This window comes from Leguminivora glycinivorella, chromosome 1, assembly GCF_023078275.1.
Source record: "Leguminivora glycinivorella isolate SPB_JAAS2020 chromosome 1, LegGlyc_1.1, whole genome shotgun sequence".
NCBI lineage: Eukaryota > Metazoa > Arthropoda > Insecta > Lepidoptera > Tortricidae > Leguminivora > Leguminivora glycinivorella.
In genome coordinates, this window is record NC_062971.1 from 1448813 (window position 1) to 1461199 (window position 12387).

Below are 12387 nucleotides of genomic sequence, written 5' to 3' on the forward strand. Positions count from 1 at the left end.
CTTTTGCATGTTAAATTGTGTCTTGTTATTTAATGCATGTTTATTATTAAGATGTAATGTTTTGAAAAGAAGTGGCCCGCCGAGTTTCTTGCCGGTCCCATAGTGGATACCCCCCTCCCAACTGAGGGGGGACTGAAATCTTCTCGAGGCTGAGGCGTAGGGTTAGAGCCGGCGTAGCTTTATTTGACGTTCATATGCACATTGTAATATGCCTACTTGAAAAATAAATATTTCATTTTCATTTTCATTTATACATGGTGAAATAAAAAGGCCCGCCGTTCAAACTTTACGTAGTCACTTTTGAGGTCATAATGAATAACTTTTATTATGGGACCAATGCGGAAATCGCAAAAACTAATTGTCTGATTCATACATTTCGACTGTCATAATGCCGCTCATTTATTTGGAACAGTCAATTGCTTGTATGTTTAAAAATTCCGCTGCAGTTAGGGGATATTGCGAATCTCCAGCGGTTTTCGTGTAATCTATGGCGATCAAGCAATTAATTAGAACATTCAGAACACTGTATATTTTTTGTCCTCCTTTTGAGTTTTGTCTAAACTCGTGTTTACATGTAGTTTAATTCAAATCTTTTACCAAAGCATTGTTAAATATTGTTAACAGTTAAATGAGTTATCGATTCGATTGTCATGTTTTTAAGCGTAGTGTAGGCATAAATCGGTTCCCTGCAAATGACATCACGCGTCATGACGTCACTACGGTTGTGGATTCTATTTATTTACCCGCTCGAAATAGGAATTCGTGAACTTATGAACTTATTGGTCATAACTACGACAGAGTCATCGCATGTATGAAAGATCGATGACAACCACGACCAAAGCTCGGGAAACTGTTTTAAATATATAGTTACAGATCAGTTCCGGCTTATTTTTATTTTACTCCGAATTTTGAAACATCGAGAAAGTAAACCCTTCTTACCGATGAAGCCGTCGTCATTTTTGTCAAACAGCTGGAAGATGTGACGCGCCCTTTCCACAAATAGCGAGTAGATGTGGTCCTTGTCATGTCAGACGAGAACTTGACACATTACATTACTTCCGAAAAGACCTGGAACACCTGGAAGTATTTTAACACACCACTTTGATCCAATGGTTCCAGCAGAACGTAAACTCCTCTTTGTAAATGCTTAAATGAACCCGTCGCCATTTTTGTGAAACACCTGGAAGATGTGTCGAACCCTTTCCTTAGAGAGCGGGTAGATGTAGCCCTTGTCATTACAGAAGAGAACTTTGCCTATCACCCGGAGAAGACCTGGAACACCTGGGAACCTTTCAACTCACCACTTTGATCCAATGGTTCCAGCAGAACGTAAACTCCTCTTTGTCAATGAACCCGTCGCTATTTTTGTCGAACACCTGGAAGATATGCCGAGCCCTTTCCTCAGAGAGTGGATAGATGTGGCCCTTGTCATTTCGGAAGAGAGCTTTACAGATCACGCGGAACTCCTGGAGATTCAGTTTGCCGTCTCTGAGGACAAAATTATATGTGTAAATACTGAAAACTTAGGTAATATTCGTAATATCATTGACATTTGACGACCGGTCTGGCGCAGTCGGTAGTGACCCTGCCTGCTACGCCACGATCCCGGGTTCGAATCCCGGTAAGGGCATTTATTTGTGTGATGAGCACAGATATTTGTTCCTGAGTCATGGATGTTTTCTATGTATATAAGTATTTATATATTATATATATCGTTGCTGAGTACCCACAACACAAGCCTTCTTGAGCTTACCGTGGGCCTCAGTCAATCTAGTGTAAGAATGTCCTACAATATTTATTTATTTATTATTATTTATTTATTTATTATATTGGAGGAAAACAACAAATAAATTGACTGATAGGTACTTAATGAGTGATTACAATTGGGAATGGGAATGCTCATTTTATAAATAATATTTAATTAATTTTTTTATAGTCCATATAGTTCATACAAATCTAAGAGCTGTGTTGGCTCTAATAAAAAGTTACAAAAACACCACTCTGTGAAGACTTGTTTTAATGTTCTTTTGAGTGTAGTTATGTAATGTCCAATTGATTGTTATATCTAATTAGCTGGGTTAATTGTGTCAAGGTTTTTATATTGTACCAGAAATTATCTAAGATTTTATGCCTAGTCATGATAATTTTATAGAAACTATATATGTTACAGTTTAAAACATTTATTGCTTGTATTTTTTCATAGTGATTGTGTCCAATATACAAATGTAATGGCATTAATATTTTTTATAGAACATCAGCACTAAAATCATACTTGTGGTGTCTTGAAAACATACTTGAAGACATAGTCTTAAAGAATTTGTAGTTATGGTTGTTATGCTTGCTAGTTGATTGAATGAAGTAAGTTATTTAAAATATTAAATGTGAATGTCATAAAAACATTCAAAGTACTAAACATTTGTATCTACATCTATTCATTCCTTAATTATCACTAATAATACTTGCTTAGAATGAATGATGAAGTTTTGTTCAGTGAGATGTGGTCATAGACGTCATAGTTTAGGGTATTTACCAGAAGCAATGCTGCTTAACAATAGCATTGTATAATTTAATGACTGATCAGTTGAGCAAATTATTGAATTTTTCTATGTAACTGAATGGAGATAAATGAGAAGTTTAAGATTATATGTCTTAATATTTAATGCATCTTAAATAGTCATGTATTGCGATGATTGTTAAAATGATATACTTATGTAGTTACATACTTATTTGTTATGATACTATCATTAGCATACCCAAGTTTGTAAATTGTATTATAAATACATATAGCTAGCATAATAAGTATCACTGTCTATTTTACCTATTTTTATTATGATTAATTTATGTATTTATTCTGAAGCCTTTTTCTGTTTTGTATATAAATTATTTTAAAAAACTAATTCACACGAGGGATACATAATAATAATTGTATTTTAAATGAGTAAGGGAAAGAATAATAATTGTATCATAGCAAAATGTTTTCATAGTAACTAGTGCAGTTTAAACTATTATTTCATATTAGGGATGGGATGGGAGACCTTGTCAATATGTTCATTAATATTTATATATGAAAATGAAAATGAAATATTTATTTTTCAAGTAGGCATATTACAATGCGCATATGAACGTCAAATAAAGCTACGCCGGCTCTAACCCTACGCCTCAGCCTCGAGAAGATTTCAGTCTCCCCTCAGTTGGGTGGGGGGTATCCACTATGGGACCGGCAAGAAACTCGGCGGGCAACTTCTTTTCAAAACATTACATCTTATAATTAACATATATATACAGAAAGTTCATCACCACATGAACCCAAATTTAAATTGCTAAGCAGCATACTGTAGTAGTGCTCAATATCAAGTAAATTATGTAATGAAAACCATCAACAGTACAACAAAACTTATTTGATATATTGTTTAAACAATTCAATGATATTTATTATGAATAACAATTTTGTTGCATCTGTACTTCAATGAATGTTATCATTCGTTATCAAGTTATAAAAACATTTAAAGTTTTATAAACTTATGCCCAATTACTTCTTGAACTAAGTTAACATTCAAAATTTGTGAAAAATGGATATTTCATGGAAAATTTTTCGTGACTCATAAGTGTGTGTGAGTAAGTTAAGCATACATATACGATATACGTAGGCACCACATACCCATCCTTGTCGAAGGTTTCATAGCAAGCGTCCATATCGACCAAACTGTTGTCGTCAAGTGGCGAGCCGTCCGCGACCTCCGACATCGTCGGCTGGCTCGAAATAAGCTTCTCGCCGCTCGCGCGGGGGCTTATATACCGGTCGACTTTCATCCTTCGGTAACTAACCTACCACGCACATCAAAACAAACCCTGACAACTAGTCTAACAGTTTTTACAAAATGTTTTTGTCTTTGTGAATCTTAGTAGTACCATTATAGTTAGATATTCTCTTAAAGTATAGGAGTTTTATTTCAAGTTTCAGCGGAATATAATATTATGAAATCATGAAAGAAGTGTTGTGAAACTTGAACTTGTAAAATGTCAAATTGATTTTTGATTGTTTTGTCTCATCAATAAAACTATCAATACGATACTAAGCAATCTGCAGTATTGCATTTGAGTGATAATACTTTGAATTATATTTGCGTGAAATATTTCTTATAGTGCTTGGAAACACGATATGAATAATTTAAATAAATATTTGATCATACAAAAATAAAACGCAAAATCATTCAGTTCTTGATTGACGTTACAAATCCATTCATTTCACTCATTCGTTTCCTTCACACCATTCATTCACTTTATTTTTCATGCCGCGAGCGTCTGCAGAAAATATTTTCGCATATGTCTCAGATATCAAATACAGTTTTATTACAGTGCATTTGAACTTTAAACCATTCGCTGAGTGTTGAAATACGGTTTCAATTACTTTGAGTCGAACTTCGATCCTCTTGAGTTGCGGTTCTCGTGTTTCAATTTCACAATTCTGTATCCTCGAGGTTTCGCGGGTTGCCAAAATGGTAATAGATCAAGTTCACGGCCTCCAGGCCACGTCTATGAGCCTGAATGAAAGGTTCACCATGTTCGCGGCGTCTCCGGCGCCGGCTCGGCCTCGCACGCCGCGGCGGAGGCCTTCGACCGGCGGCTTCTATAGTGATAACATGAACAGGAACCTGATTGAGCAGATCGCCCGCCGTTTAGAGCAACAGGCTAAACGGGTAAGAAACAATCAACTTCCGTTTGTTTGTTTTTGGTAACTGTCTTACTTTTTTTTTGTTTTCGGTTTTGTTTACAAAAAATACAACATTGATAAGAGCACCGACACTGCGACGTAGCCTTTGTAAGCCCGCCAGGCGAAAGGAAACTTGTTTGAGTAATGTTTGATGCAACAACCCATGTTTAATTATGTTTATGCAGAATTTATAGGTTAAGTTACCACTTGATATTTTGACCAATTAGGTTATATTGTTTTAGTTAGACTAGATTTCCATTTCATGGAATTTCTCTTTCATGTCTGTTCTCTTGACAAACATTGTTGTAAATCTGATTTGCAATGGGTCAAATAGATTCAATGCCGGAACAAACATGTCAAGTGACCAACCATTCTTCATCCTTATAGCGGAATTACACTGTATTTATTTCAATTTGAAAAGCTGAAATTTTTATGTTTTATTTGTAGCAAGCCCTCCGCCAAAGACTCGGTGTTGGCGCGGGGGGGCTCAGGCGTTTTGGTAGCGAGAGCAGCTTAGCAGGGCTTCGACGCTCTAACAGTTTTGGAGACCTGAGCCAGCGAGGAATCAAGAGCAGGATTTCTTGGAGACAGTCCAATGGGAACCTCAAGTAAGTGCAATAGAATGATCTAGAAATTATACTACACTAACTCTGATCAACAAAGTCGTTTCTGACATGCGTGGCTAGAACCCAACGTAAACCTATTTAAAACCTCTTACAGGTTCATCGCGATTAAATATCATTATTTTTCCTTTTTTCCAACGTTTCGGCCGGGTTGCATTGACTGTGGTCACAGATGACCAATGTAAATTGTAAACCTTCATGTTTTTTGACAAGGTTCAAAGGGTAATTGTTGTAATCAGACCTCTTTGATGCTTTTTATTATTTTGCCTGTGGCATCGTCATTAGGTTTCGTAAGAATAACTCGTTTATTGCACCTAAGTAAACAGACGTAATTTTTTCTGTAGGCTTTGGCTGTATGAGTTGTTAAACAAACAATTTGTAAAGTAATAAATAAATGCATTGCTAAGGTTTGATCACATGATTCTCATGTGAGGGAATATGTCATGTGAGTCAGGTTTTATATACTTAGTGATTTTTTTTGTGAAAAAAAAAACAATCAATTGGTGTGATGTAATTTGGTATAATAATTTTTTTCAAGATTTTAAATCGTTTTTTTACAGTCGCTCGACATCTTTCGGGAATCTGTCTGGTGGGGTGTGGCGAGGCCGAGGCTTGCGCGGTCTGAGATGGCGCGTCGGCAATCGGGTGCTCCGCGGACGACTGAGGTAATATTCATTATTACTAATTTCTTATATGGTGGAGAGTATTGTCCATATGTATAGGGAGGTGAAAAAGATGACATATTATAGTATTTTATGCAACAGGCGTTTAAAGGAGGTCAAAAAAGACGAGTGGCGTGGGTAGACGCCACGAGTATTTTTTGATTCAGTTAAACACCGTTGCATACAATACTTTTTCTACGACCACGCACTTACTTTTGAATAGTTTTCTAGAATAACTTTCGTGAAAATCGCACTGTTTCCTATAAGTATTTTGACTTGTCCTCTGCAATGTTTCTGCACTCACCCTGTCGCTCGCACTCCCCCGCGCCGCCGCCCGCCCTCGGCCGGCGCCCCGCGGCCCGCTATATCCCTTAAAGGCTACCTAACAATGCTTTAAGAGCTATATCGTATGCGCGGGGCGCCGGCCGGGGGCGGGCATTATTTATGTAGGGTTTTAACGATCTATGTACGACACGGTAAATGACGAATAACAACACGGGAGTAGAAAAAGTAATTTTTTATTTTATTGTGTTTTAAGGAAAACATTTTTATTAATAAATCAAACAAATAAAAACATGATAAAACTACTATTGTGTTTTTAAATGATGTATCATATAATGATATAGTTACCGTATTTTGCATTTACTGATGCGAAAGAAAAACGATTAAAACTGGAGAATTCGCGTTTCTCGGACCTGAGACTGAGCTAGATCGATTCGCTCCCGAAAACCCCTTTCTTTTCTGTTCTTTGCTTCTTCCCACTTCATGTAGGGTCGGTTCTCCTAATTCTACGGCGCCAGGACGCTCCGTCCCGGGTCGTCGGGTCGGGCAGGTTTTCCTTTTGTATGAGTATCGTCATCCGTCCATCAGGTAGAAGGGGGCGTCCTCCACCTTTATCATACTCCGGCAGATATAGCGCTTTACGTAGTATAATATAGGTAAATGTACTTAAATAACATATTATTATTATGTAGATTTAAAGAAATCGTTCTGTAAAATTGGACGCAGACGATGAGAAGAGTGTTTAAAATGTCGGATGTTGCACAGAGGCGGCGCTCACTTCGGACGAGTCAGCCGCGTCGGTAGCCGCCCGCTGCGGGGCCGCGGGGTGGGGCGGGGGCGGGGCGCGCGCGCGCGCGGGCGCGGGCGCGGGGACACAGCGGCGCCGGGCGCGGGGAGGGGCCGAGCGCGCGGAGCGGCGAGGGGACGAGGACGAGGTATGGAACTATCTCATACCAACTATCTACTTTCAAACTAACTTCTACACGTACTTTGTGTCTTAACAAATAATAATGAGAGTTGTGACACGTATCTTTATACACTCGATACTTCATAAAACGTACCTTTTATTATTATTCAATTATATACTTCATTAATGTAATGTCCAATGTATTTTTAAACAATTATAATCAAATGTTTATACCTGACATCAACTGACATGTAACTTGGCGTTATCAATAAACTATTGTATTGTATTGTATTGTATTGTGTTGAACCAGCGCGTGGGTAATCCGGCTCTTTTACGATGGCCCTCCACTGGTCCGACTATTCAATTATAGGCGAGCAGCTATTCGGCTGATGAGCCTATGTCACGCAGTGTCTCATGATTTATAGTTGGCGAAGTCATGTCACTATCTTATTATTTAAAAGCCACTTGTAGAGCAGTAACAACACTATCCGGTAAACGGTTCCAAGCCGCTACGACACGATTGAATAGGTAATTATATGCAGCTTTAGTAGTAGTAGAAATGCGAATCTGTTTTAGGCTGTGACCACGGGTCTCGCGGCTAGTACTTCTCATAGTGACTACTTTGTGAATGTCAGGGAGGTTGTAACAGTGAGTAACAATTTGCTGAACTTTTTCCGCAAATTTTACATCCGATCGCCCTTACCCTGATACCTCTCCCATATTTCTCAGCGCGCTCCTCTGTCCGTAGCTTGTATTCTCTGACTTAATGTGGCCCGACTTCTGAAATTTATAACTATTTTAAAATACATAAAAAACCCGTAAACATTGAAAAAAAAAAACTACCGTGACCTTATAACTGTTAAATTCGACTTCATACCTATAACAGGCGACTATGAGAAATCAAATTATATTTAACAAATAATATTCTGACATGTGTTGTTTAAATAGTCACACTACTATAATTATATTAAATTAAAAATCGAAATAAGATGTCATATATATTAAAGAAAAAAAAAGACAGACACCACCAGCGGCAAAACTATTACTAAAGATGCCGGTTCGAATCCGGCCTTCGCCACTAGTGTCTGTCATTTTTTCTTTAATATATGACATGTTATTTCGATTTTTAATTCATATAACATATCATTTTTTTTCTATTACCATACTCATACCACTCACTCACTGTTTATCAATTCAAAAAATATATATTTTAACAACATAATAACTAACTCCTATTTTAATTCTATAAAAATAAATGATTGTTAACTAAAACTAACCTTTATGTTCACTGCATGACCAGTTACTTACCTATACAACCTGTCAAGATAAGTTCACCATTATGTTTTTTACACATCTAAAATATTACCATTTACTTCAAAATGAATCATCTCAATTATAACAAAAGTATTGCTTATTATAATTATACTTACTATTTTATACTATTACAACTATGAACAGTACTATATAATAATAACACTAATGTTTGTATTCAACAGGTGGCATATCCCGCCAGGCGCCAAAACCGGTACCCACAAAGGAGGAGCTGGACCTCCAACTAGACCAATACATGGCCAGCACTAAGTCCGCCCTGGACAAGGAACTCGACACTTACATGAAAAATGCCATGGAACTCGAGTGAAGTGACAGTGATTAACATAGATTACAGTAACTATACATACGTCTGGGCGAGCATAGCAATACTATCCAATCGTTTAACGTAACATCATGCCAACGTTTTTAATATTTTATGTGTATAAAACCTAGAACTAGACCAATACATCATCATCATATCAGCCCTTTATCGCCCACTGCTGAGCATAGGCCTCTCTTCTAGTACGCCACTGTATCCCGGTCCTGAGCTAGTCTCATCCAGTTGTGACCCGCAATTTTCCGGATGTCGTTCACCCAACGAGCTAATGGATAAAAAAAGGTATAAATACATGGCAGGTACTAAGTCTGCTTTGGACAAAGAGCTGGACACTTACATGAAAAATGCCATGGAACTTGAGTGAAGTGACAGTGATTAACATAGGTTACAATAATTATACACATCTGGGCGAGCGTAGCTATACTACTCAATTGTAAAAACCACTTGTAAACTCTAATGGCAATTTAGTGGGTGTAAAAGTTGCAACTAGACTTACTAGACCAATTACATGGCCGGCACTAAGTCCGCCTTGGACAAGAAACTCGACACTTATATGAAGAGTGCCATGGAACTCTTAGTTAAGTGACAGATTTACTAGGGTCTCTGAGCTATGAAAGTTGCGAACTTGAAGGGTTCATCAAATCAGTATCAAATTAAATTGAAGGAAGCTCCTTCCATACAAAATATAATACATACATAAGGAAGGGCTCCCTCTCAGCGTCTCGCGAGCGTAGCGTTGGGCTCACTGTATGGCGACGTCGACGCGGCGTCTTTTTCCATACAGTTGGCCCGACGCTGCCCTAAACTCACGCCTCACGCCTGTATTTCCGGAAATGGAACTGCTGACGTGTCAGTGCCACTCTTAGCAATTAAGGGGTTGAAAGAAGAGAAAATTGTGATAATGTAGTGACAGGTTCCTCACCTATATCCCACAGTAGACGTCTACTATACCCACAGGAGGAAAGGGGGTGGTAATATTCTTAACCTGTCACAGTTAAATATTATTATTATTATTACTGATATATAAATGACCTGCCTAGGATTTGAACCCAAGACCATCCGTTTTACTTCTTCAAGTATTGCTAAACTTGCCCAGTTGCCTATTTTTCAAACGCGTCATCTGAATAAAATACTGTAATCTATGTAAAGTGAAAAAGTGACTGAAATAAAAACATATACATAAGGACTCATTGAAAATTGACATAGTGTTTAAGGATAGTGTATATTTAGTTTTTTTTTTGTTTTTTGTGATAAAGATAACAGAAATTTATATTATGAAAATACTAGTGTGGTTTTAACACTAAAAATAAGTGTTTTCAATCCTATGTGAAAATCAAAAACTAAGTATTTCTACGCTACAAGATTCAATAATAACAACGATTAGTTTATTCTATATACATCAAAAAACGGGATATAGTTTTGAGTGTCAACTTTACTGTGAATATATTTCGCCAGGTATGATTATTAGTAAATTGAGTAAATATCTGTAGTTACTAGTTTTATCCTGATTTGTAACTACTTACTATATGAAACTATTCAGAAAAACGTTTTGATTTTAGTGTTCTAATATAGAAAACAGGATTTATTACATTTTCTATATTAGTCTACATACCTACTAAAATATATACAGTAAAGTACTGTGAATATTTTCATGAAAAGACAGTTAAGATGGCGTTGTTGTGGCCTAGTTGTCATATAAACTACGGACGGTCAAGCAAAGTTTGTCCCTAGAAAGGTGGCAAATTAAAAAATGTAAGGGCGTAGCTTCATTGTCCCATAGAAAATATGAATTTCGCACATCTTTTAGTGACAAAATTTACTTGACGGTCTATAAATATATTAGAGTTGGCGAATAAAGTATAGAGCGCCATCTATACTAGCAAAAAATAATTAATTATGAATTTGCCTTGGCCTTTACACATAATACAGCAGCGGCTGGTCCATACAAGCCGATTCCCACCGGCTTGCCTAAAATTGATTACTATTAAAGTACCTAATGTAAAGGTAGGTTTCTTTTTGTTTTGGTGTTGCCTAGCTGAAATTTTCACCAGCCGCCACCGATAAGTACAATGAATGAATCCTTGGTTAGAAAATATAAAAAAATTGTATTTCACTACAATACACAATAATACACATACGTAAAAGTTTGACATTATGTGACAAGCTGTTTAGTTAAGGGTCCCCCCACATCTAGCGTCTCGCGAGCGTAGCGTCGGCTCAACTGTATGAAAAAAGATGCCGCGTCGGCGCAACGTCGGCTTTGTCATACAGTTAGCCCGACGCTATGCTGGCGAGACGCTAGATGTGGGAGGGGGGGTGGGGGGCTAAACAGGAAAATTTAACTATGGATTATGAAGGGTAGAGGTAAGGAGAAGTGGACGGCTCACTCCGCGATTCTATCGCCGCGCTACAAGTACATGCCGGGGGCCGCGAGTTCGCGGCCCATTCAGTGGTGACGACCTTCGCTTGGTGCGATAGAATTCAATGTCGGCTGCTCGCGTGCACTCCGTTTGTTAATGTAGTTAAGAATTTAGAATGGCGGCATTTTGTGAATATCAGAGGAGTGAGCCTTCTGTACTTGTACTATTATATATTCTGTGGTTTCATACACAGGATGTTCTTACCTCTACCCTGCATACTATGGACACTTATATGAACATAATGTAAATATTGACAAATGTCAGTGTAGGATAAGTAATACATTTGTTGTTTTCATTAAACGAAAGTACGTTTTCTACTTTGTGATTTTATTTCACGGCACTCGATAGTTCTCCTAATACCTATAACTCTGATCTCTGATTACGCTCGCCAGTTTCTTGTTTTGCCCGATTCCGATTTCACCGAATTCACTCAGAATCCGACTGAAAGAGAAGCCGAGAAACAAATCGGCCAATCAGGAAGTAAATTGCTGAGAAACTGCATTGCTGAGTGGAGACCATTTCAGCTTCACATATTCTATGGTTTTCGTTGTTTTTATTGTTTTCTTCTAGATTGTATAATTGTTTCTTTGTACTTTATTTGTTCTTATGTAATGCAATGATGTGTGTTGCCTGAATAAACATTATTCTATTCTATTCTAAATTAATATTGATCTACTAAGAAAACTGTTGACGCCAGCAGCACAGTGTAATAAAGTGTACTATCGTCTGCAGTGCCAGCAGTCAGCACGCATACTACCACAAATGCAACACTATGAATAATACAGGTTGAAATAAAAAATATCGTTCAAATTTTGCTGGACCAATTTTTTACCGAAATTGTATAGAAATCTGGTAACAAAAAAGGAAGGTTTCATACAAACTACCTAGGACATTTTGGGAAACCTAGTGGATCTTGCTCAGCATCATGAACTCTATCAGCCCAGGTACTAATTTTTATCAAAATCAAAGACGTGATCCAAATACATGTACAAACTTTTAGGGAATTGCTCACTCCCATAATAAAAGTTGTGAACGGTGAACGGTCCTTTTTAACCCCCGACGCAAAAACGACGGGGTGTTATAAGTTTGACGTGTCCTGTCTGTCTGTCTGTCTGTCTGTGTGTGTGTCTGTCT

At 37.5% G+C, this 12387-nt stretch overlaps 2 protein-coding genes across 2 annotated transcripts in view; one reads left to right on the plus strand and one right to left on the minus strand.

The window, feature by feature from the left end:
* The window catches only part of LOC125232396, a 52663-nt gene extending 48679 nt beyond the window's left edge, over window positions 1-3984 (minus strand). Inside the window, exons 1-2 of the mRNA XM_048138044.1 lie at window positions 3659-3984; window positions 1302-1488 (exon numbers count right to left, since the gene is read on the minus strand). Coding sequence (XP_047994001.1) covers window positions 1302-1488; window positions 3659-3810 — 339 coding nt within the window. The 5' untranslated portion in view covers window positions 3811-3984. The remainder of the gene's footprint in view (window positions 1-1301; window positions 1489-3658) is intronic.
* A 313-nt stretch (window positions 3985-4297) lies between these two features.
* LOC125232402 (chromatin target of PRMT1 protein) lies at window positions 4298-11570 on the plus strand. The gene is made up of 5 exons (XM_048138053.1): window positions 4298-4697; window positions 5159-5319; window positions 5895-5999; window positions 7044-7213; window positions 8682-11570. Exons 1-5 carry the CDS (start codon window positions 4497-4499, stop codon window positions 8822-8824), a joined length of 780 nt encoding a protein of 259 aa, XP_047994010.1. The 5' UTR covers window positions 4298-4496; the 3' UTR covers window positions 8825-11570.
* Window positions 11571-12387: the final 817 nt, after the last annotated feature.

What these genes read in the sequence shown, in the direction of transcription:
- LOC125232402 (XM_048138053.1), top strand. Translation starts at nt 4,497, where the DNA reads ATGGTAATAGATCAAGTTCACGGCCTCCAGGCCACGTCTATGAGCCTG. An exon ending in GTGCTCCGCGGACGACTGAG is followed by an intron (nt 6,000 to 7,043) that starts GTAATATTCATT and finishes GATGTTGCACAG; the next exon opens with AGGCGGCGCTCACTTCGGAC. An exon ending in GGCGAGGGGACGAGGACGAG is followed by an intron (nt 7,214 to 8,681) that starts GTATGGAACTAT and finishes TGTATTCAACAG; the next exon opens with GTGGCATATCCCGCCAGGCG.